General features: G+C 38.0%; 1 protein-coding gene across 1 annotated transcript in view; it reads left to right on the forward strand.

Annotated features, from left to right (window-relative positions):
- Positions 1-23,970, forward strand: part of SLC4A4 (solute carrier family 4 member 4) — a 299,466-nt gene that overhangs the window by 251,650 nt on the left and 23,846 nt on the right. The window contains exons 17-18 of the mRNA XM_047091144.1: positions 8,906-9,019; positions 10,884-11,045. Of these exons, the coding sequence (XP_046947100.1) occupies positions 8,906-9,019; positions 10,884-11,045 (276 nt within the window). The remainder of the gene's footprint in view (positions 1-8,905; positions 9,020-10,883; positions 11,046-23,970) is intronic.

A 23,970-nucleotide genomic window follows, 5' to 3' on the forward strand; every position in this document is an offset into this window, starting at 1 on the left:
CATCACAGCATAGTCTGTAATCTTCTGTGGCAGATGGCTCAGGACATTAACATGAAATGGTCTTCCAGAGTCCCATACTGATAAGGGATTATATGCGCGCAAGGAAGATACCATCGCTGCATGTGTGCTGGCAAAATGAAAGCAGTAATTTAGAGCAGGATTGTGATGAGTGGTCGTGGAACTCATAAATCTATAGAACCTGAATTAGACAAAATTTGTTGATACTTTGATATAGTCAAATGTAATATGGCTGACTGCTGTATGTCATTGGCATGAAAATGTGTTTCTTAAGGAGCTACTTAATTTCCTCTTTTTCCCCCACTTAGTGTAAGTAACAGTTTTGACTGTCACATGAACTGGTATAATGGTAAGATTCTCTTTTTAATATGCCTTCTGATTGTTATTGTCAGTTAAGTAAATAAAATGAACTCCAGGTAACGTCAACAGCTATGACACTTTTTACACTTTGTTTCGATGACACTTGAGAAGAATTTTCTTTGATATCCTTTAAAAAAACCCAGTATTGGGGTGCCTGGGTGGCGCAGTCGGTTAAGCATCCGACTTCAACCAGGTCACGATCTCACGGTCCGTGAGTTCGAGCCCCGCGTCGGGCTCTGGGCTCATGGCTCAGAGCCTGGAGCCTGTTTCCGATTCTGTGTCTCCCTCTCTCTCTGCCCCTCCCCCGTTCATGCTCTGTCTCTCTCTGTCCCAAAAATAAATAAACGTGGAAAAAACAAAACAAAACAAAACAAAACAAAAAAAACCCAGTATTTTATACTCTATAATTAATTAATTTATCATTTAATATTGAAAAAAAATATTGTGTCCCTAATGTGTGCTTGATACAATTCGAGGGGGTAGGGATACAAAGATAGGTAATTCATGAGTCTGGCACATAGTAGGAACTAAATATATATTTGTTGAATAAGTTACATTTTTGGGCTTTCAGATGAGTGTGACTCATTTTGATTCTTCTGATCCATTCATGCTTACTGTCTTCTATGGAATCATACTTCGGTGCTTTCCTGTGACCTAAGTAATTTGATGATGGTTTGAGGAGCTGGCTTTATGTATAACAAAAAAGTACAGAGTTTCTGTAATTTCAGTGGAAATATAATGAGCATTTCAGTTAGGTGACACATTTAGTTTTCATCCATGTGAAACACAGTCTACGATTCCACAATTTGCTATATTTCTGGCTCCGTGACTTTTAGTTGACATTTTGGCCTGTGACAGTTCTACTAAAGTTGGATGTGTTTAGTTGGTAAACAACTCTTTACAAGAATTAGGTGACATCCCTTTCTGTTTTCTTTTTGTTTCCCAGAAACTCTCTTGGTAAATGATAACTGTCAAACTAAAACCAATAATGTATCCAAAAACTAGTAAGAACTAATGGGCATGTATTCTCCATCCTACATTCTAGTGTTGGTAATGTTGGGTGATGTTTGGGTGTTTCTTGCAGAAACATCAGACCACATTATGCCATTGAAACTTATCCAGAAAATGTCTTTGCTGTCAGTGAACGGGAATCAGATTTTCAAATTCTTGTGTTGTTGTATACCAAGAAAAGTAATTTTCAAAGTCAAATTTGTTTTTAATCCAAAATTGATTTTCATATTTTTTCATGAGACTAACAAAGGGATATTTGGTTATAACTACAACTCAGCCTATTAAACATTTAACAAAGATTACAAATACTTCAGTTCTTATAGACATATGACAAAAAATGCAGTTAACCTGAATTGAGCCCTAAGAAAAATAAGATTAGGAGCACTAGGGGCCAAGTGTTCTGTGAGTGCTCTTAAACAGTCTATGGACAGTAATTTTGACCATGGTTCTTTATTGGTCCCGAGTTCTTTCAGCTTACTTGATCATCATAGGAAAGTTACCGTTCATTGAAATCCATTCATCAACACAAAATGACCTCCTACTCCATTTTCAGATTGTCTGATTTATACACATGACTTAATAATTATTCTTTTTAAAATGTTGATTTTTGTACCTTACTATAATTATAAAACCACCTTTCTTTTTAAGTCCTGGAACTCTTTCTTATATGCTGTTGGGGGCCATATCAAGACAACACTATTAGAGGGCCAAGAAATTTTGTTAACTGGGTCTTAATGATTGAATTTTAGCGTTAGGACTTTGAATGCCATCTAGTCCAATACCACCTCTTAATTTCTGACAAGTATTCCTCTGCGGAATGCTTCCTAGAACAGGAGCTCCTATCTCTGAGGGAATTCCTGATAGAAACACAAATCTTGCCTGCCACAGCCTCTGTCCCCAGGATCTGCCCTTGCCCTCTGAAGCTACACAGGACAAGTTCGTCCTTCTTCCCTGTGACAGATGTCACATATTTGAAGACACTTTCTCTCTGCAACTTCTCGAGGCCGACCATCATTTTTTATGCAGTGGGTTTTCTGGAACCCTATTCCTCTGGTTACCCATCTCTGGATCAGCTCCAGATTTTTACTCTCTACTTAGAATGTAGTGACCAGGTTGAGGTACAGCATCTCTCATGCAATCTGATTATTTGCTTCTGGCATACACTTAATAGGTTTCGTGCTCTGCTCAGGTTTACAGCAGGAGGCAGGAAGAGTCCCAAGCGTGAAATATCACCAACTTTCCTTCCGAACTGCTTCGTAGGCCCACTCCACCTCTGTTCCGTGATTGGAAATACTATTTTCTCTTTCAGGTAGACTTTCATTGGGAAGCTCTAAGCCCCACTCAGATAAAGTGCCCAATCCATTTCCCTTCTTTGTTCCCCAGCTCTCTGACTCTGGATGTTACAGGGTGAAAATCCTGGAGTCTAAATCACACTTTACTTTTATTGAATTCTAATTACAGTGGGTATTATTGATTCAAAGTACAGTGTATTATGATTGCTATACTGATATTAGTGCTTATTTATTTTATAGTGCTATGCTTTGGCTACTAGGGAGGGAATCCAATTTCAAAATTCTCATGGTATTTTGTGCCTTTTCACGATTGCCAGAAGGCACCACATTTATCTGGTATACTGTTTTTCATCTGGAATAAACGCTCTTTTACACTGTTGTTTAGCAGTCTCACCATTGTGAGAAGAAGTGACATCATTGATTAATATTTATCGAGAACCCACAGGGTGCCTGCTGCCGTACTTGTCTCTGTAACAGCTCCATCCATCGAGAGCTGCTCTGCAGGCCCACAGCCTTTCCCCCATTAACTCAGGAGCAGCTGTAGCCTTCGCAAAGTGAAAACCAAATGTCTTCTGGGGCTTCAGAGAAACCAAACTCATTTCTCCCCGCTGTAAATTAACTAGCTTCTCCCCGTTGGTGTCTCCATGATTATGACTCTCTTAATAATTAGTAAGTACCATCCTTCATGAAGAGTATGTTTATAATAGATTTATTAGGTTGTTTTTGCCCAAGAATGGAGAACAGTGTATGGTTACTTGAATTTCCCTTCCCATCCATGTCATTTCTTCTTTTCTCTGGTAGTTTAAATAGCTAAGCTGATTGTTTCTTATTAGATTAATCAAGATATTTTATAATTAATTCTGAAGAGGACAGAAATATTTTTCTCTTCATTTTTATAATTAAAAAGTGGCAAACAAATAACTCAAAACCAGTCTTATATAAAATAATCTTAATTGAAACACATTTTTCTTTGCCGTATTCATGAATGGAGGAAGGAATTATACATTGTAGCACATCACTGTACCATTAAAAAAACACACAACTATTTTTGTTTATAGCAAGCCCTTGCTATATATAAGTTATCTTAGTTTGTATTTCACTTATTGCCATAGTTTATATTCCTAGGATATTGAAGTTTGAACCTGGAAAGACTTAGTGTTTGGCTACAGGGATATCCATGGGTTATGTCTGTCCAAGCTAGGTTTGAGGCCTCCAAATCTGTAAGATTGGATGTGAAATCTTGTTTCTCATAAAAACTTTGGTACCTCTAATCATGACCAGTGAGATCTAGAAGGGAATTAAGAACTCTGGGTTTCTCCCATGGGGGAGGGGAAGGAAAAAAAAAAAAAGAGGTTAGAGTAGGAGAGAGCCAAAGCATAAGAGACTCTTAAAAACTGGGAAACAAACTGAGGGTGGGTGGGAGGGAGGGGAGGGTGGGTGATGGGTATTGAGGAGGGCACCTTTTGGGATGAGCACTGGGTGTTGTATGGAAACCAATTTGACAATAAATTTCATATATTGAAAAAAAAAAGAACTATGGGTTTCTTTCTTTTTTTTTTTTTTTGTTTATTTTTGAGAGGGGGAGACAGAGTGCAAGCAGGGGAGGAGCAGAAAGACAGGGAGAAACAGAATCTGAAGTGGACTCCAGGCTCTGAGCCATCAGCACAGAGCCTGATGTGGGGCTCGAACTCACAAAATGTGAGATCATGACCTGAGCCAAAGTCAGACACTTAACCGACTGAGCTACCCAGGTGCCCCCAAGAACTATGGGTTTCTTATTTGATTTCTTTATTTATATATTGGCACATAAAAGGGTGATGTTTTAGAGTTTTTGAAACTGCTCAAGTTTGATGAAAATGGAAGTTAAAATAAACAAAATGAAAGGAACTTCATGTATTTTTTTTTTCTAAGTGTGTTTGGAAATGTGAGAAGAACCGCAAGAGAGTGATTCTTATCTCCTTAAAGTCAGACTCAGAGAAAGCTCTCGTTCACAAGTCCTAGAGTGTATCTAGTAAAAGCTGTATTTACTCAGTACTTGACATTTTTAGGGCACTTTCTAGTTCTACTGTCAGTTTTACCTTGTTCGAATTAAAGTTTAATTTTAGTATACGGTAAGACCTGAACAGCCTACTAAAATAGCACCCCTACCTGCCTTCTCCAATTAGAGGATTTGGAGTCGAATACAAAGGTGGCCTGGGAAAAATCAATTTCCTTACTATGAAGTTTAAACTGGATCTAGTGTCTGAGAAATGCATGTCTGACAATAAACACTCTCCAGGAGTGGTTTCTGCTGTAACTGAGCTGTATTGTACAATTTAAGGGGAAGGAAGGGGAAATAGAAGTGAGTATTTTATACAGAACATATCACCCTGGCTGTGATTTTTAATGAGGTTAAGCAATATTGTTAATAAAGTAGCCCTTTTACCCCATAAATTTTAAGAAATGTAATTTCAAATCTTATTAACATTTGTCTTTTTAGCTACTTTTAAACTTACAATAGTGCCACAGTTGACAAGAATATCATTGCTGAAGTTCTTCCAAGATATATTTATGTTATGTATATTGTATATGAACTATGTACATTTCTTGCACATATATATTTCTTCCACATATATATAAATTTGGGAAACTAATAACTAAAATAGGTAATCTATTTATTTATATTAGTTTCCCATGGCTACTATTTCAAATTTTTATAAATATGATGGCTTAAAACATTACAGATTTATTGTCTTGAGATCTGGTGGTCAGAAGACTGAAATGGGTCCCATTGGTTAATGTCAAGGAATTGACAAGGCTGTGTTCTTTCTGGAGGCTCCCTTGAAAGAATTCCCTTGCCTTTAGCAGTTTTTAGAGGCCACCCACATTCCTTGACTCATGGCCCTTACCTCCATCTTCAAAGCCCACAATGGCCAGTTGAGTCTTTTTCATAGCACATCACTCTGACACTGGCTCTCCTGCCTCCCCCTTTCATCTATGAGAACCCTGGTGATTACATTGGACCCACCAGAATAATGCCAAATCATTTCTTCAAACTCAAGGTTATCTGATTAGCAACCTTAATTCTATGTGCAACCTAATTCTCTCTAGCCATGCAACCTTACATATTCAGTTTCCAAGAAGTAGGATGTATACTTCCTTAGGGGGCATTGTTTTGCCTACCACATTATCTGACCAAAGTTTTAACATCATGATTCTGGGATACCTTGACAGTGTACTGAAGGGGGGCAAGTATAGAATCAGGAAGATGAGATAGGAAGCAGGAAACCACAGGAGATAAAGTGGTGCCTTAGACAAAGGAGCAGTGGAGGTGGTGAGAAGTGGCAGCATCCTGAATATGTTTTGAAGGTCATTTGCTGATCCATTAGATATAGGATATGAGAGAAAGAGAAGAGTTATGTGGATTGTTTTTGGCCTAAGCAATAGGAAAAAATAAGCAGCCATTAATAAAGATGAAGAGAACTGAAAGAGCAGATTTAGGGCTTCAGTGTTTAGTTTATGGAAGGCTAAGAATACCTCTTCTAACTAAGGAAGAAACATGTCCCAGGTGTTTGGTAGTGATTCCAGTCATGCAGATCTGTCTCCTAGAGGGCCAGAGGAACAGTTCCTTGGGACTTTATACCAAGGAATTGCAGATTTAATTCATTTGCCACCCTCTACTTCTCTTCTTCTGTTTATGAGAAAAAGGAGGAGCACTGTCTTTTTAATAACCATTCCCCCCCCCTTTTGAACAACGTCTAGCATATCTAAATTGTCAACAAATTAGATTTTTTGGGTAAGGACTGGGAGGGTGGTAAAAAAAGAGAACTTCTTTTTGCCTTTGCAAAAAGACCTCTGGTCTTCCAGTGATTTATGACCTACTGGACCAGAGAGATATTATAACATCTTAATAGTTCCTAAGCATGCTTCACATGACAATCTTTGCCAGACCATCTTGAATTGCCTTTGCCAACACTTACTTGTACAAAGCTTAAGAAATGGGAGTTTCCTCCAGTACTGAGCCCTGGGAAACATCCTTTTTCTGCAGGGATTCCAAATACTTCCAACCAAAATTTGTTGAGTGGCAGTTCCATATTATTACTGGGCTTCCATATCATGTCTTGTTTCTTGGAATTGATAATTCCTTCTTAAGACCTCCTGATGGTAGATTATTTAGTTATACCAGTGGTTTCTGCAGCCAAGGAGACCTCATGGAACTTGAAATAACAATAGTTAACATGTATTAGGTGAATCTATTATGTTCCAGATGTTATGATAAAAACTTTCATGGCTTGTCTTATTTAATTCTTATAACAAACTGATGAAGTTTGTAGGGATTATTTTGGCTACATTTTGCAGATGGAGTAATTGAAGCTAAGAAAGGATATATATTTACAGAGAGGAAATAATGGTGCTAGCATTCCAACCCAGGTCATCTGACTTTAGAAACTGTGCTCCTAACTGCTGCCCTATATTTTCCTCCCCAGATTGACCCCTGCCATCTATTTGTGCTTGACATTACTGTATGATTGGTGTTAACTGGCAAGTTAACACATCCCATAGCTGACTTTCTGCCTTTTTTTGTGTGTAGTTCTTAAGCGAGCTAAACCTAGCAAAATCCAGCCCTTCAAAAGGAAATGAATTCAAAGCAAATAGGCCATCTTTGGTCCTGCTGCTAGTTAGGACCCAAGACTCCTGGCACTGGGCAGTGGTCAAGAAGAGAGCACTACTGTGGCCTTTGGCATACCCACCTTGCCAAGTACTTCCATTTCTCAGTTCCATTCCTACTGAACATCTGACTGCAGGAGTCCCACTACTCTTTCAAAAGATTCCCTGTCCTGAGAACTGTGCAGCCACTCGGTCCCTCCCTGATCTCTCTTCATCTGACAATACCAGAACATTGACTGCTCACCCTGAGGTAACTTGACAACCACTGAATCAACCCTGATTTGTTTTGGAGCAGGCTTCCTTGGGTATGTTCCCTTTGTGAAGACATGGATTGCATCTATTTTGTTCACTGTGGTATCCTTAACACCCGATTAGAGTGTAAGCTAGTGAGTAAATTCTTGTTGAATGATCAGATTACATGCCACCATGCATATAAACCTTAGAGGAAACTCAGGTGCCTGTGTTCTTAGTAATGCTCCCCAGCCATTGTCAGTGCCACCAGACACCCCATGCTTCCCTACTGACTCAGAAATGACCATTCTGCAGCCATACAAGGGGAAGGTTTTCTACATCCCATAAACCTCAGCCCTTGTCCTGACCAGAGGCAGATATTTAGGAAGCTCCAAGTTTGTCAGCTAATGGCAACCACACTTAAAAAGTGGTAGAGGGGCGCCTGGGTGGCTCAGTCGGTTGGGCGACCGACTTCGGCTCAGGTCATGATCTCACAGTCCGTGAGTTTGAGCCCCGCATCGGGCTCTGTGCTGACAGCTCGGAGCCTGGAGCCTGTTTCAGATTCTGTGTCTCCCTCTCTCTCTGACCCTCCCCCGTTCATGCCCTGTCTCTCTATGTCTCAAAAATAAATAAACGTCAAATAAAAAAAAATTAAAAAAAAAAGTGGTAGAGAAGAGATGCCCCACATACAGACATTTTAAGCACTAACTTATAGTGAAAAACATTTTCTTTGACAAAGTTGGGGATGTCCTCAAATCTTCATCTTCCATCACATCATGTTTCCCTGAGGTCTTGAGTACACTGAGTCACCTAGAACTTGTAACCCCTTTCCTGCTGGATTCTCAGTGTTTTCAGGTTAACTTACGGAATTATGTTGCTGTATGCACACAATGCTATTCCCAAATTATAAATAGAATTCTGTATTTTTGTGTAGGTTTTTACAATATGCCTTGAGATTTCAACCTTATCTAGGTATCCTTTATGCTGCATACAGCAAGAATGTTTGCACAGTATTTCAGGAATATATTATTTGTGACTTCTCTCCCCAGCCTGCGCATGCATGCATAAGCTCACAAACACCAACCTCCCCCCTCCCCCAATACACACACACACACACACACACACACACACACACTGATTTCTTCTGTGGGATTCAATTATTTCTGGCTAGATGAGAAAGCAATGCAAAAACAATTTGAGAAATAACCTCTCTACAGTGTGACACCTCCTTTAATTTGCTGGTGAAGCTGTTACTATAAAGACAGAATTCTTTGTTCATTTCCAACACAAGCAAATATATTAATCCAGCACTAAACATTCCTTGGTTTCTTTTTAATTTTTTTCAGGCAAGAAAACTGATCAGTGACTTCGCCATTATCTTGTCCATTCTAATCTTTTGTGTAATAGATGCCCTGGTGGGTGTGGATACTCCAAAACTAATTGTGCCAAGTGAGTTCAAGGTAGGTGAACTTCTGCTTTTGGTCATTCGTAGAACGCTATGGATTTCTTTCCTCTCCCCTGTTCTATCTAGTTCGTCATATATTTTTGAGTTGGTTTTGTAGGATTATCCATTTCCTTATTTCAGAAATGGTCTTTTGCTAGATGCATACATATTCTTTGTCTATTCCTTCACTAAAGTTGACTGCCTGATTACGATTAAATGCAGGGTTCACATTATATTGAGTTTTATTGAAAAATACACTCTGCTTTATATTTTTAGAGTATTTAAAATGAGCTGAAGTATTTTCATGCAACTAATCCCCTTCTTGGTCCATATAATAATTCTAAGATGTAATGCAAATATCATCATCCTGATTTTATGAAGTTGATATCGGAGCTCAGAAAGAGTAAGGAAAATGCCTAAGATTATGTTATTACTCTTTTCCTGCTACAAAACTACCTGCCATATATACATACGTCTATATATAATGTACATTTTAATTATTACAAAGAGGGGGTGGCTGGGTGGCTCAGTCGGTTGAGCGACCGACTTCGGCTCAGGTCATGATCTCACGGTTTGTGAGTTCCAGCCCTGTGTCAGGCTCTGTGCCGACAGCCTGGAGCCTGCTTCAGATTCTGTGTCTCCCTCTCTCTCTGCCCCTCCCCTGCTCACACTCTGTCTCTCCCTGTCCCCAAAATAACAAAATATTTAAAAAAAATTTTTTAATTATTACAAAGAAGATATAAGAATTATTCACTTTATAAATCTGTTGGTATGTGCAGGCCTAATGGGTAAAATTTACATTTCAGTCATTCTTATATATCTCTATCTAGTTTTTCATTATGTCTTTCATCTGTTTTATGGAGCACTCCTAGCCTCTCTCTCCATCCCTGAGACCATATGGTACAGCAAACAGAATGTTTGTTGCATTATCTGTGCCATCTCATATTCATTTGCAAACATAAGTTTTCAATCATTCAGTGATTAGTTCATTTAAGTCAGTATTTATTGAATGTTTGCTTTGAGTCAGGCCCTTTCCAGGGGATATGAAAGGTACTGATGAACAAGAGAAAGTTGTTTCCTCCTTCCAAGCTCACAACCTGGTAAAGGAATAAAATGTGGATGGATTCAGTGATGTAGTTATGAGCAAAGGGAGACGGAAGACAAATATCTTCAGAGAAGTGAGACTTTCTTGATAGTAAACATAGAGAAAAGAATTTATAGGATTCTGTTTTAGTTTATTTGCATTATTTAATGTTAGGAAGAGGATAGAAAAATATTCCAGGAGAAGTGGAAAAATGATCATCTTTTTCATTTTTGGTAACATTTCTGAGGATTTAACCAGTTATTCTGGGTCACTGTTCATATGTATAAGAAAAACCAGAGTATTAAACAAGTTCTATTATAAAATAAAAAAAAATATTTGTACCTTTTCTATATAATATGATGTGAAACTATTACAATTTGTCAGTAGTAGAAATAACTTGGGTATAATTGCTAAAATTCATGAACAAAATTCATTCAAATTTCTTGTCTGTCTTTACTGACTATTACATTTGGGTTTTTTTTAATGGCTGCTCTTTAAACTTAAGTCACATTCTTCCATCTTGAGTCCTTACCTTAGATCATCCTAAATACACAAAATGGCATGTACTTGTTTTCCTTCAACCTATAGTCTTAGTCTCCTTCATTTAAAAAACTGCCTTAAAAATAATCACCTTTAGGAAATTATTGGTGACTAATCTTTGTTGAACCTATCAGTAAAACGGTTTCTGATTTTGAAATGTTGGCTCTCCAGAAATCAAAGTGTATCTCTCCCATTGATTTTTCACCAAACAGTATGTATTAATATCGTTTTGAAAATGTTCTCCTTCTTCTTCAAGCCAACAAGTCCAAACCGAGGTTGGTTTGTCCCACCATTTGGAGGAAACCCCTGGTGGGTGTACCTTGCAGCTGCGATCCCTGCTTTGTTGGTCACCATTCTGATTTTCATGGACCAGCAAATCACAGCTGTGATTGTGAACAGGAAAGAGCATAAACTCAAGGTAAATGTTTGTAGTAATGGTTATCATTGCCTTCCACTTTCTTTATAGTACTAGGAAATACTAATTTATTCAAAACCAAGACAGTTTTATTGAGAGTTATATTACAGCTAATATTCTTTCTGACTTGGCAGAGTCACAGACCACTTTGTGTTGACACATCTCCTCAATAGAATACTTTAGGATAGATCTCATTTCAATCTGAAAAAGTTGTTTGAAATCATATTTCCTTCACCACCGAAGAGAGCAGGATAAGCTGTTTACCATTCAGCCACTGTCATCCTTCATCTGATTTTAATGTGGTAACTGTCCTTAATGAAGACAGTGACAAATACTCTTTTTGAAGCTATTGAGATAAAAACATGTTTGTTTGTTTTTGATCTGTTGACTTGGTGAGTGACAGTAATAGATTTTTTGTCATTTTACCAACCTTGCAACCTGGTAGGGTTTTTTAATACATAGTTTTCACATTTATATATAAATTATAATGATATATAACATATATAGTATAATGTATAATATATATTATACTATAATATATATGTCTATATTTTGGATTTTTGCTTCTGTTTAAGAGTAAAATTGGCCTGCAAGTTTTCTTTCTCATAGTGTCCCTGTCTGATTTTGGTATCAGGAATATGTTATCCTTATAGAAGAGCTGGGGAGTGTTTCTCCTCCTATTCCATTTCCATTCCATTCTCTGAAATAGAATATAATACTGTCTTTATTGTGTGTAATATGCCAATGATCTTTTTTTTGAATAATCAAACATGCTTGTAAAACTATATGGGCTGAGTAGTTTCTATGTGGAACTTATAAAACTGATGATCAAAATGTTCTAATGGTTGCAAAATATTCATAATTTCTATTTTTCTATTTGGTAACTTAACATTTTTCTATATTTTGTTCCATTTCCCCAATATTTTCAAATTTGTTGATATGTTTATAGTATTATCTTTTTTTTCTAATCTGAATATTACTTTTCCCTTTAAATTCCTAATGTCATTGACTTGTGCTTTTTAAAACTAACTATTTATTTATTTATTTATTTATTTATTTATTTTTGACGTTTATTTATTTTTCAAGAGAAAGACACAGAGTATGAGCTGGGAAGGGGCAGAGAGAGAGGGAGACACAGAATCCGCAGCAGGCTCTAGGCTCTGAGCTGTCAGCACAGAGCCCAATCTGGCTCGAACCCACGAACCGTGAGATCATGACCTGAGCCAAAGTTGGACACTTAACTGACTGAGCCACACAGGCACCCCTGATTTGTGCTTTTTATTTTCCTTGATGATTTAGCCTGAGGTTTATTAATTTTATTAGCCTTTTTCAAAGAAGCAGTTTATTACATTGGAGTTTTTGTACATATTTTCTGTTAATATTTGCTTTATTTGTTTTGAAACCATGTTGTTAAGTACATCCACATTTGTATCTATTTTATCTTTTCAGTGAATTGAACTTTTTATGTGCCTCTCTTTGTTTCTAACAATGCTTTTGGCCTTAAAGCTTATTTTATTTTGTACTAATAAAGGTTTGGTAACTTAATTTTCACTTCCCTGATATGTATTTTTCCAGTCTTTTATTTACAATACACCTTGTGTCTCGTGTCTCTTTGTAAATAACACATAGGATCCATTTTTACAGTCTTTTCTCTTAACTAAAATATTGAATCCATTTAAATAGATAGTGATGACTAATAGATTTGGATTCATTTTTACCACATTATTTTTGCTTTCTACTTCCCTAACACTCTATTTGCCTCACTGTTCTTTCTTTTTTATTCTCCTTTCTTGCCCTCTTTTAGGTTGATACAGTTTTATTTTTTTATTGTCTTCATTCTAATTTGTTTTGTGTTAGTTTGAAAGTTATACACTTTATCTTTTCTTATAGTGATTATGTTGTATATTTTAATATGCATATTTAAGTTCTGAAGGTATTCAGTGTGTTTATCCTTCTGGTGAAAACTGCTAATGGCTAAAGAATGCTTTAATGTTGATCTTCCTTCCTGAGTCCTATGTTCTTATTACCTAGATTTGATTGCTATCTGGATTTTAAAATCTAATTAGACATGGTCAGTATTTTTAGAATTATATGCAAATTTACTCTTTTCTTCGCTTTTTTTTTTTTTTTTTTTTTTTTTTTTTGCATTTCAGATCTTCCATTTTGGAAGAGTTTTCTTTAGACTGAATTATTTCCTCTAAACATTACTTATTTACTAGACTATTGAAATTTTTTCTGGGGTGATCTTTGAGTGGTAAACCCTCATTTATGTTCATCTGAAAATGTGTTTGTCTCACTTCCATTCTCGTAAGATGGTTTCTGTGGATATATACTGTAGGTTAAAAGCTCTTTCTTCCAGCATGTAGAAGCTATTTTCCATTTCTGACTTTCATAAAAGTGAACTGTCAATACACTTTTCATTGCTTGGTAAGTAATCATTCTTGTCTTTTGGATGCTTTTATCATCTTCTCTTTTGTCTTTATTCTGGAGTTTCACTATAACTTGTGTCAGCGTAGATCTCTTTTTATTGTGTATTGGAAAATTGGGTTTCCAGTCTTTTATTGACTATTAGATTATTGAATCTTCCTGTCTTTTATCACTTGTAGAATTCTGTAAGTCTGACTCTTTCAATCTCTAATACATCCTTTTGGAATTCCAAGTAGAATTTTGTCATATATCTCCATCTTGTGCTCTACTTCTACTAATCTGTTTTTGGTTTTGGGTTTTTTATTTTTGTTTTTATTTTACATTTCCTATCTTTTGGTCTTTGTGTTATTTTGGGGTAATTTCTTCAGTTCTTTCTCTTTATTAAATTATTTCTTCTGTTGGTTCTATTCTGTCAGCAAACTAGCCACTGAATTTTTCCTTTCAAGAATTATAGTTTTTTTTTTTTTTTTGGATTTAGAAGTTCTATTCTGTTAGTTTCCACATCTTTCTATCCAGCTTTGATAGTTCTTAACTTCTTTATTATTTTTCAATAAAGCCTTTTATTATTTTATACATTTGCTGTCTTTGCAGATTTGATTTTGAACTTTGTTTTTTTTCCTCTCTTACTTCTGGTGTGTCTTCTCATTGTCTTTTTTTTTTTTTTTTTTGTAAATAAACAGTTATAAGCTAATCTTCCCATGCAAGTGCTTCAAAGCCTTCCAGAGAAGATTTTATTTTGCTTCTGGGAGGTATAGGAGAGTCCAACCAACCCAGGAACTCTTTACTTTTATTTATTCCCATAAAACATATTTTATTATAGAAAGTTTTCAACATATATAAAAGTAGACAGATGGTATAACTCCAGAGGTTTATCACCCAGTTCTAGCAATTATTGACTCATGTCCAGTCTTGTGTCCTTGCTTGAGGTCTCTCCTGCCTTTGCAGTTAGTGACATCTGAAGGGTTGACTGCGTTGATTGTCCAGGATGGATTCTTCACTCACTCACATGTCTCACGTGCCTATTACCTTGATGTTCCTTGGTGTGTCTGTCTGTTTCTCTGTCTTCTCTTTCTCCACATGGCATATCATCCTTCAGAGCCTTTCTGTGTGGGTTAGGCTTCTTGCAGCATGGCTATCTGGTTATGTACTTGGTACGTGGAAGCTGACTTCCAAGAATTATGAGTGGAAGATACAAGGCCATTTCATGGTTACACCCACCACTGGCATAGCTTTATATTTTATTTTGCTATAGTTGATTGATTAAACTAGTCCATTTAATGGGATAAGGAAGGGCTTCATTGTTTGTTGGAGGAATAACAATTTTACATTGTAGAAAAATATGCAGGATAGGAGCATATTTTTCCAGTCATTTTCAGAAAATAATATCTGCCACATTTGTACTGCAGAATTTGCCTTAGTCTAGATCATGGTGCTTACTTCCCTGTTTTGTCATTTAGTATGTGCTTTTTCTTTTGTATTTCTTTTAAATTGGTCATTGGGGAGTACCTGGGTGGCTCAGTTGGTTAAGTGTTCAACTCCTGATTTGGGCTCAGGTCATGATCTCATGGTTTGTGAGATCAAGCCCCACGTCAGGCTCCGTGCTGCTAACATGGAGCCTGCTTGGGATTCTCTCTCTCTCTCTCTCTCTCTCTCTCTCTCTCTCTCTCTGCATACCTCCCCCCACCCCCAAATAAGTAAACTTTTTAAAAAAAGAATAAAATAATTGGTCATTGGATTCAGAAGCTTGATGAAGTATAGTTTTGACCTTTTATAGCTATATCTTTTTGTATGTTTTTGAGGGTAGGGTGGCAAGACATTCATAGAAGGCCAGGACCACTTTACTCTGTGTTTTTGGCTTAAGAGTTTCTAGACCATACAGGTAATGTGAATTCCAGCTTCAAACCTAATTATAGGTTTATAGTTAGAAATATCTTTCAAGATTCTTTTTTTTTTTCTTATGGCTTTATATCTAGTAGGATGGCCAAGAAAGGCATATATATCCCCAGTGTCTTTCTCTGTAGGGTATTTTATTTCCTAGGTGACCAACTGAGTATGCTGTATTTAGAGCATCCTAATTTTATTTCAGGGGATGTCTTTCATTTGTAGACTTTCCCCAAGATCTTGGGAGTTGGTCTCCCAGACCAGAGTTCAGATGGTCATTCTGAATCCAGGCCTGAAAGCCCCAGGATTTGACATAGTCTCTCAGGGTGAGCCCAAGCCTCCAGGGTTTATTAACCTTGTAGATTTACTCTTTCTTATTGCCATTGTTTTTTTGTCTGCAAATGTTTCTTTTACTTTCTGGCAGATAAGGATGATTTCTAAAAGATATTTTCTGTATTTTGTGAGCACTTTTAGATGTCTTCTACTGGGAGCAGTTTCAGTGTTGATTTAGTTTTAAAGGCTAGAAATGGATGATAACTAATATATTTTATTCTGAAAAAAGTTAGGAAGCACATTCTTAATTTTGATATATAATTGGCAAGATTTGCTATGTGTCTTTGGAGGTAAATGCCTATTCACTTTTGCTCATTAAGTTTTCCTTTTAGTAAAATTCAGAATTTCAAGTTTAGCAAATTTAGGATTAATAGGATAGAACTTTTTAAAGATTTTATTTTTAAGTAATCTCCACACCCAACGTGGGGCTCAAATTTACAACCCTAAGATCAAGAGTTGGGTGTTCCACCAACTGAGCCAGCCAGATGCCCCTGATAAAATATAGAATTTAAAAAATTATCATGTTCCCTGTAGGAAACATTGGACTATCAAGACATATTAGAATTTACCTCTTAAAATAGGAATTGAGTATATAAAAAATAAGTTTTCATCACTTTAGGAATCACTTATTTGAAATCACTTCTTTGAACGACTGTAGTTACAGAGGAAGTGCCAGACTTTTGACACAAATCTAATGATACCAGTGGAGAGACATCATGGATGAAAGACTTTTCACTCTGGATATTGTTTTGTTTACATTTTGTTAGGAAATGTGCCTGTGGAATGTGAAAATTGGAGATCCTACCTAAAATTAAAGGGCCTTGAGTGCTATGAAATTGAGTGAAAAGAAACCTGAAACAGTGAGAGGGATGGAGGCATTATAATACTAAAAGCAGCATGTTTTTGGGTGGCATTTGCTTTGGCTCAATGTCAAGTGGCCCTGGCTGGCTGACTGCTCTGTTGGGATGGGATCCACCTTTCCACTCTGCTGAACAGCTCTGTATTGATGTAGGAACGCCAAGGCACTTGGCTTTTCTTGGCCATCATTTTGGTTAGTTATGTCCCACATTATCCCTGCAGAGCACTCAAAAGCAAACCAGGTTCAGCAAGGTCATGACTTCTCCAAGGTTATTTCCTGAGTCACTGCAGAAGCAGGAAAAAAGTCTGAGCTTTAGACTGCAAAGCAAGGGATACTTCTCACAAGGAAAATGATTTTAAGTGTGTGGGAAGCAGAAATCATGTAGGATAGGTATCTAGAAATAGAGATAAGTTGGTAGATCAATAAATTTTCTGGTACCCCCTATGATAAAACCCTAAATTTGAGGTTGTTTTCTTGGATAACTCCAAAATTTTCCCTGTTTTATTTTTCCTTTCTATTCCTGTTATCATAACCTTAGATCCAGTCCTTTCATTTCATGTCTAGACTGTTCTAACTGTTTAGCCATGAGTTAATAATCAGTTTCCCTTGCTTCATTTCAAAAGCAGTAATTTTTTAAAAGTATTGTTCTTATATGTCAGTCCTATCTTTCTAATCCTTTACAACCTTGGCCTTCTGGACATTTGCCCCTTGAAGAAATTCCATTTGCCTTTAGCATCCCATTAGCCTCGGATTTAAGTCTCTTTGTGATATGTTCTCAGCCTAAATTTAGAATGATGCTCTCCCCATACTATATGATGCTCAGATCAAATGGGTTATTGGTTTCTCCTCAAATCTGGCAGCATCTTCTGCCAGTTGTTCCAGCTCTTTTCTCTATTCCTCAATGATTGCCACTTACCAAAATCCTTCCCACCTTTTAAAATCCTCCAGATATAAACTTGTCAGTGTAGCTTTCACTCCTAATGTAATTTCTGTTGCTCTTGTTTTTGCCCTTACTGTATGTGTATTACTCTGTGGCACCGGTCACATAATATCTTGGATGGGAGTTATGTTGTATAATTACCTTCTCCCTTTTCTGGACCAAATGTTTTCAAGGCAAGGGCATGTTTTAGTCCTCTCTCCAGCTCTCATGTGGCCCGTCACAATGATTTCCATATGGTAGGCTCAGTAAGTACATATTGAAGAATGTGGTTATCTTGGGCCACATGGTTCTCAGAGTTGTTGCACTGTGTGAGACAGCTGATAGCTGAAAACATGCCAACCTATCTCTGGTTCTCATAGTGAGTGCTCGTATTACTCAAAGCCCTGTTTTTAGATGTCATCATTGCAGGAAGTTTCTGTGTGTTCACTCTAGAAATTGTTAAACAGTGTATCCTCTAGTTTATCCTCTGTACTTGGGGTGTCCTTTTTAAACCTCTCTGAATCTCTGTCTAGAGTGCTTTGTAATTTGTGTACAAATCTGAGTCCCCTCATCTGATTGTGAGCTTCTTAAGGGGAGGAACTAAGTCATGATTCTTGGTGGCCCCATAAACCAGCTTATTGTCTGGATTATGGGGGGCTCCTAGCATGGATGTTTATTCTGTGTCTGTGCATGTGCATACTGCTCCTGATCCTTTATTATCATCTTATTTACCAGACGGTCAGACTAGTCTTTTTCTCCCCTAGATTTTGATTTCTGTGGATTATTCCTAAATGACTTTTGTTCTGTATTAGCAAAGTATATATGATATCAAAAGGAAGTAAAGTTTCACTTCCTACCCCGCTACTTAAAATAATCTCTAGTTTTAGAAAGTAGAACATCCTTTGGATTTATATTCACGAAGACAGGACTTTTTTATTTAAAAAAATTTTTTAATGTTTGTTTTTGAGAGAGAGAGAGAGAGAGAGAGAGAGGGAGGGAGCAGGACAGGGGCAGAGAGAGAGGAAGACACAGAATCTGAAGCAGGCTCCAGGTTCTGAGCTGTCATCACAGAGCCTGATGCGGGGCTCCAACTAATGAAATGTGAGATCATTACCTGAGCCAGGGTCGAATGCTTAACTGACTGAACCACCCAAGTGCTCCAAGACAGGACTTTTTTAAACTTTAAATGGCATACTTAGCCTTTTGAGCATTTTTTGAGTCCTTGCTATGTATGGAACATTTGTGTTCGATGTTGAAGATAAGAATTGTTCTAATTTATGGTCTCTGCCCTGAAGGAGTTTAGTGGATTTTTCCTATTCACCCCTTATCTCCACCACCAAGGTTGGGATTGACTTGCCTTTCTTTGTGCCTTGTATCTTACACATACAATAAATTATTTGCCTCCACATCTGGCTTCAACTAATAATCTATAAACCCCTTAAGGGCACATGTTCTATTGTACTTATTATTTTATCTAACACAAGCCCTAACATAGTATAGGCATTAATGAATGTTTGCTTGTTTTTTTAATGTTTATTTATTTTGAAAGAGAGAGCATGAACAGGAGAGGGACAGAGAGGGGGGCAGAGGGAGAATCCCAAGCAGGCTCCACACTATCAGTGCAGAGCCCAATGCAGGGCTCGATCTCACAACCCATGAGCTCATGACCTGAGCTGAAATCAAGAGGTGGATGCTTAACCGACTTTACCCAGGCACCCCATGAATGCTTATTAAATAACAGTTTTCCAAGCAAGGATATGAGCAAATGCAAAGGCCCCAGGGTAGAAAGAACCTTAGTATGTTGAAGAATGGATAACAGACCAGTGTGACTGGAACATGGGGGAATTAGTGATTCATGATGAGGTCAAAGGGAGTAGGAACAGATCATGTAGAGCAAAGGTTCTCAAAGGTGATGGCTGTGCTGTGTACTGGCATCCACTAGATGCCAGTTTCACCCTTTCCTCCTAAGTTGTGACAAACAAAAATGTTTCTAGACATTGACAAGTGTTCCCTGGGGGGTAAAATCATTCCGGGAAGAAACACTGATATAGAACCTTATAGATGATTTTACTGTGTTTTATTTTAAGTGGAAACAGGAAGCCACTGGAGAGTTTTGAGCAGGGAAGTACGGTATAATAATTGAAATTTTAAAGAGTAGAGTGGGTTGTGAGGGACAGGAGTCTCTCTATGAGGAGAGTGGGTTGTGAGGGACAGGAGTGAAGCAGGGACTTCTATGGCGGGAGTGGCATCGAGGGCCAAGGATTGCTGAGTGATGTGAGGGAAGCAGGAGAATTTGAGCTGGACCTTGAAGAGAGAACGGATTTAACCAAATAGCAAGACTTAGAGTACCAGTTTGAAAAGTGTTGCAGAATGTGCAAGGCGCATTTAAGGTATGATGAAGTTTCAGGACTCTTTGAGGGCTCCCATCATCGTATCAGATGCAAAGCCTCAGCATGGGGAGCCAGGTGCCTGTCGTGGCTGATAATCTGTCCTATCTGACTCGCTCATCTGCTACTGACCTTCCCTGCTCCCTCAACATTCCAGCCTGGATGAATGGCACCAGCACCGCACTTAAACACTGTCTCTAGCAGCATTAAGGATGGATGGGAGAGGTGCCAGAGAGGAGTGGTTAGGAGGCCTCTGTATAATCCAAGTAGGAGATTATGAAAATCTGCAAAAGGCAAAGGGTAAGAACAATTCACATGCTATTTTTGAAACATTTGTATATTTTGTACAGTACTATTTCTATTAAAAGTTTTCTATATTTCTTACAGTACTACTTCTACTAAAAGCTCCAGTATTTGAGGGGTGCCTGGGTGGCTCAGTCGGTTAAGTGTCTGCCTCTTGATTTAGGCTCAGGCCATGATCTCATGGCTCATGTGATGGAGCCCCGTGTCAGGCTCTGCACTGGCAGCATGGAGCCTGCTTGGGAATCTCTCTCTCTCCCTCTCTCTCTGCCCTTCCCCTGCTCTCACTCTCAAAATAAATAAATAAACATTAAAAAAAGTTCCAGTATTTTTATATTATTTTCATTCCACTCAAATCTAGTTATTCAGATACCTTTGGCTAAAAGAGACATCTTAGAGTTGGCTTGTTGTCACATGGATAGGTTTGTTTTGTAGGAACAACTTCTCTAACAGAACCATTTGGGTTCTGGGTCTTTATGCCAATAGTTGGGGCACCATGAATTTTTTAGCATAGCTTTTAGCATTCTGGTCAACAGTTATGTCTCCAGTGTTTAGTAAGATGCTGTACTGGCTAGACATTGTAAGCCTCGAACGTTAAAATTTGGCAGAATACATTGCTTTTTCCGCTTTGGTCTCCGTCTCCTTAAAATCTCTCCCACCTGTCCTATTACTTTAGTTGGACCTGTGTCATCTCGGACCTGGACTGTGCTGTCATGTCTGTATCTCTGCCTCCAATCTTGACCACTTCCAGTATGTCCTCTACAAAACAAGAGAGCCATCGTTCTAAACAGAAATCTGATCATATCACTTGCCTGCTTAAAAACTTCTTATGGTTTCACACTGCTCTTATGATAAGAATTCCAAAGCGTTAGCAAAACATCAACGTTTTTAACTTCTGGAGCCTTATTTCTTACCTCTCCCATCTCCTCCTATGCACCAAATCTATTTCATTTTCTCAAAATGGCAGCTTATTTGTCTAGTTTTTTCTCCTGCTTCCCCATATCTTGCCACAGCTGATTATGGCTCACATTTTAGGACTCAGCTTAAATACCACCTCCTATGCAAAATGTCTTTGACTTTGGGCTTAGTACCCTTTCTGGATGCTCCCATAACACTCCAAGCTCACTCCAACTATAGAACATTGTTATATTGCAAATACCTCTTGATTTGTTCAGCTCTAGCACTACATTGTAAACCACTTGAGGGCAAAAATCGTATATTATCTGTGATTTTACTTCCAGGATCTAGCATAGTGTCATTGAATGAATTAATTAACATTCATTCATTTATCCAACAAACGTTTATCTAGCGTGTTTACTCTATGATGGGCACTGCACCAGGTTCTGGGGTTTCAGTGGTGGTGAACAAAAACACACGTGGTCCCTGTCCTCACAGAGCTTCTGGTCCATGAGGATGATAGGTATTATTCAAATGATCATGCAAAATGTGACAATGCAAATGTGGCTAGTGCTGTGAAGGAGAGGTGATGATGCTTTAAGAGTCTACAAGAGAGGGTGTGGCCCCCTTTAGGAACTGTGGTGGCTCTTACACTGAGGTTCAAGCATTAGTAGGAATTAGCTAGGTGAGGCTGGGTGGGAAGAGTATTCTATTCAAGCACAGGAATCACTTTGTATGCACAGGCCTTACAAGAGAAAGTAGACTGACAAGAATGAAGGCCTGACATAATCCAGTGAGGCTACAGTGAGAGTGGGAGGGTTGAGGATGGAGAAGGAACCACACAGAGGCAGACCTGGCAGGGCCTTCAGGTCATGTTGATTATTTTCCCTTTCTCTTAAGAGTATCAAGAACTCTCAGCATGGTTGAGGGAAAGGAAGACTTTTTGAGGATAATTATGTCAAGGCACACAGTAATTATTATCTATAATTGTTTTCTCCCAGAACTTTTATTTATTTTGGTGGTTTTGCATAGCTTCCTTTGTATTCATTCTACTGTCTACAATCCCCATTTCACCCTCTTTGGTATTATGTGGTTCCTTTTTGTTAGTCTCCAGGACATCTAATTCAAACTTTTGTTTTTTTTCAAATAGAGCAAGAAAGCATAGCATTGGCTCATGGTAGCCTATGTGACTTTGTCTGCAACAACTACTCTTTTGACCCATTAATCTAGCCTTAGGTTATTACAGTTTCTTTGATGCCAAGATTTGGGGGTCCTCTCTGTTAATTACCATGTTGGTACCTCTAATATGGTTTTGAGTGATTTAGTCTAAATAGGGCTTGAAACTATGTAATATTTCCAGCTATTGTCCACCAGCTGTTGTCCACCAGAGGGGGGAGGGGAAACCCCTCTGCCCAGGTAATTCACATTCCTGCCAATTAACAAATAATGTTTTAATTGTTTTGCTATGACTAATTAAGAGTCTATAGTTGCCATTCAGAAGAATGTATACATCCTATTTGTCATTCATTTTTTGGTAAATATTAATTGAGAATTGACTATGCATCATGAACTCTACTTAGGTATTCAGGATAGAGAGAATAGACATAGTCCAGGTCTTCCTGTTTCTTGCAGTCTAATGCCAAAGACAGCTAAATACACACATAATTTCAAAACAGTGTGAGGAGCGCTGTGGTAAAGGAAAGCATAAAATGAAGGGAACACAGAGGAGGAAATCTAACCTAACTAGACTTACCCATCTCACCTGGGCTGAGGCAGGAAAACTATAAAAAGTTAAAGGCTGGTTGAAGTCTAAAGGATGAGTAGGACTGCTTCAAGGTAAGAAGAAGGAAGAATAGGGGTTTTTCCAGGGAAAGGGTGCTATATGGGCAAAGACACAAATGCATTAGTATGTATGACATATTGAAGGAATTGCATATGGTTGAAAGTGGCCATGGTATAGGAGCCAGGCAGGGGAGAAGTGAAAGATGAGGCTGCAGACGTGAACAGAGGCCAGATCATGAATGGTCTATAGTTACGTCATAAGACACATCCACAAGCAGGAGTGAACAGATCCTATAGATTCCACCTTAAAGTATAGCCAGAATTCCAACACTTCCTGCCATCTTGACTCCTACCACTCTGGCTCTGGCCATCACAATTTCTTGCATGGATTATGATAGTCAACTCCTACCTGGTCTTACTTTCCTTGACTTTCTTTAGTCTGTCCTAACCCAGCAGCCATAGTGTTTAGAACATAAGCAAGTCATGTCATTCCTCCATGTAAAACCCTCCAGTGGAGTACCATCCTGCTCAGTGTACAAAGTCTCATAGTTCTACTTCGTACTTAGTACTCTTTAAGATACTGTCAGTTTATGTTGTTTATTGTTGTCTCAGAACAGAAGCACCTCGAATATGGGAGCTTTTGTCTGTTTCATTCAGAGATATTCCATTAACACGTAGAACTGTGCCTATAAGTAAGTTGGTAGTCAGTATTTCTTCAAGGAATGGAATGACTGAGACCCAGATGTATTATGATACTCACCTCATTAGTTATTGTTGAACAGGTTTATTTTAGCTCATCCCCACCCTTTGCTCTCCTTTCCCCTACCTTATCTCACTCCCAATTCAAACCATATGCTTTCAAACCATTTGTACCGAAATGAATTGGCTTTATGAGTATATATTAACCTTTGTCTCCCAAGGACACTTTGTTCATAGTCTTAACCGGGGCTAAGTCAATATATGTTCTTCTTTCTTGTGTCAGCTACCCTTGCCTGTGGTGAGTTCTTTGAGAACGTGATTGGACCCATGTTTGCGAGCCAGGGGTGAAATCTTGGCTTTTCGGTGAGAGGAGAGCAGTGTTCTGACTAACTGTAACAGGATCTGAATGATAACAGTCATCAGGTTCCTGGTATAAATCACATT

This window comes from Lynx rufus, unplaced genomic scaffold, assembly GCF_022079265.1.
Source record: "Lynx rufus isolate CCGP_SWC_20201006 ecotype Redwood Valley unplaced genomic scaffold, mLynRuf1.p SCAF_3, whole genome shotgun sequence".
In the NCBI taxonomy this organism is placed as follows: Eukaryota; Metazoa; Chordata; class Mammalia; order Carnivora; family Felidae; genus Lynx; species Lynx rufus.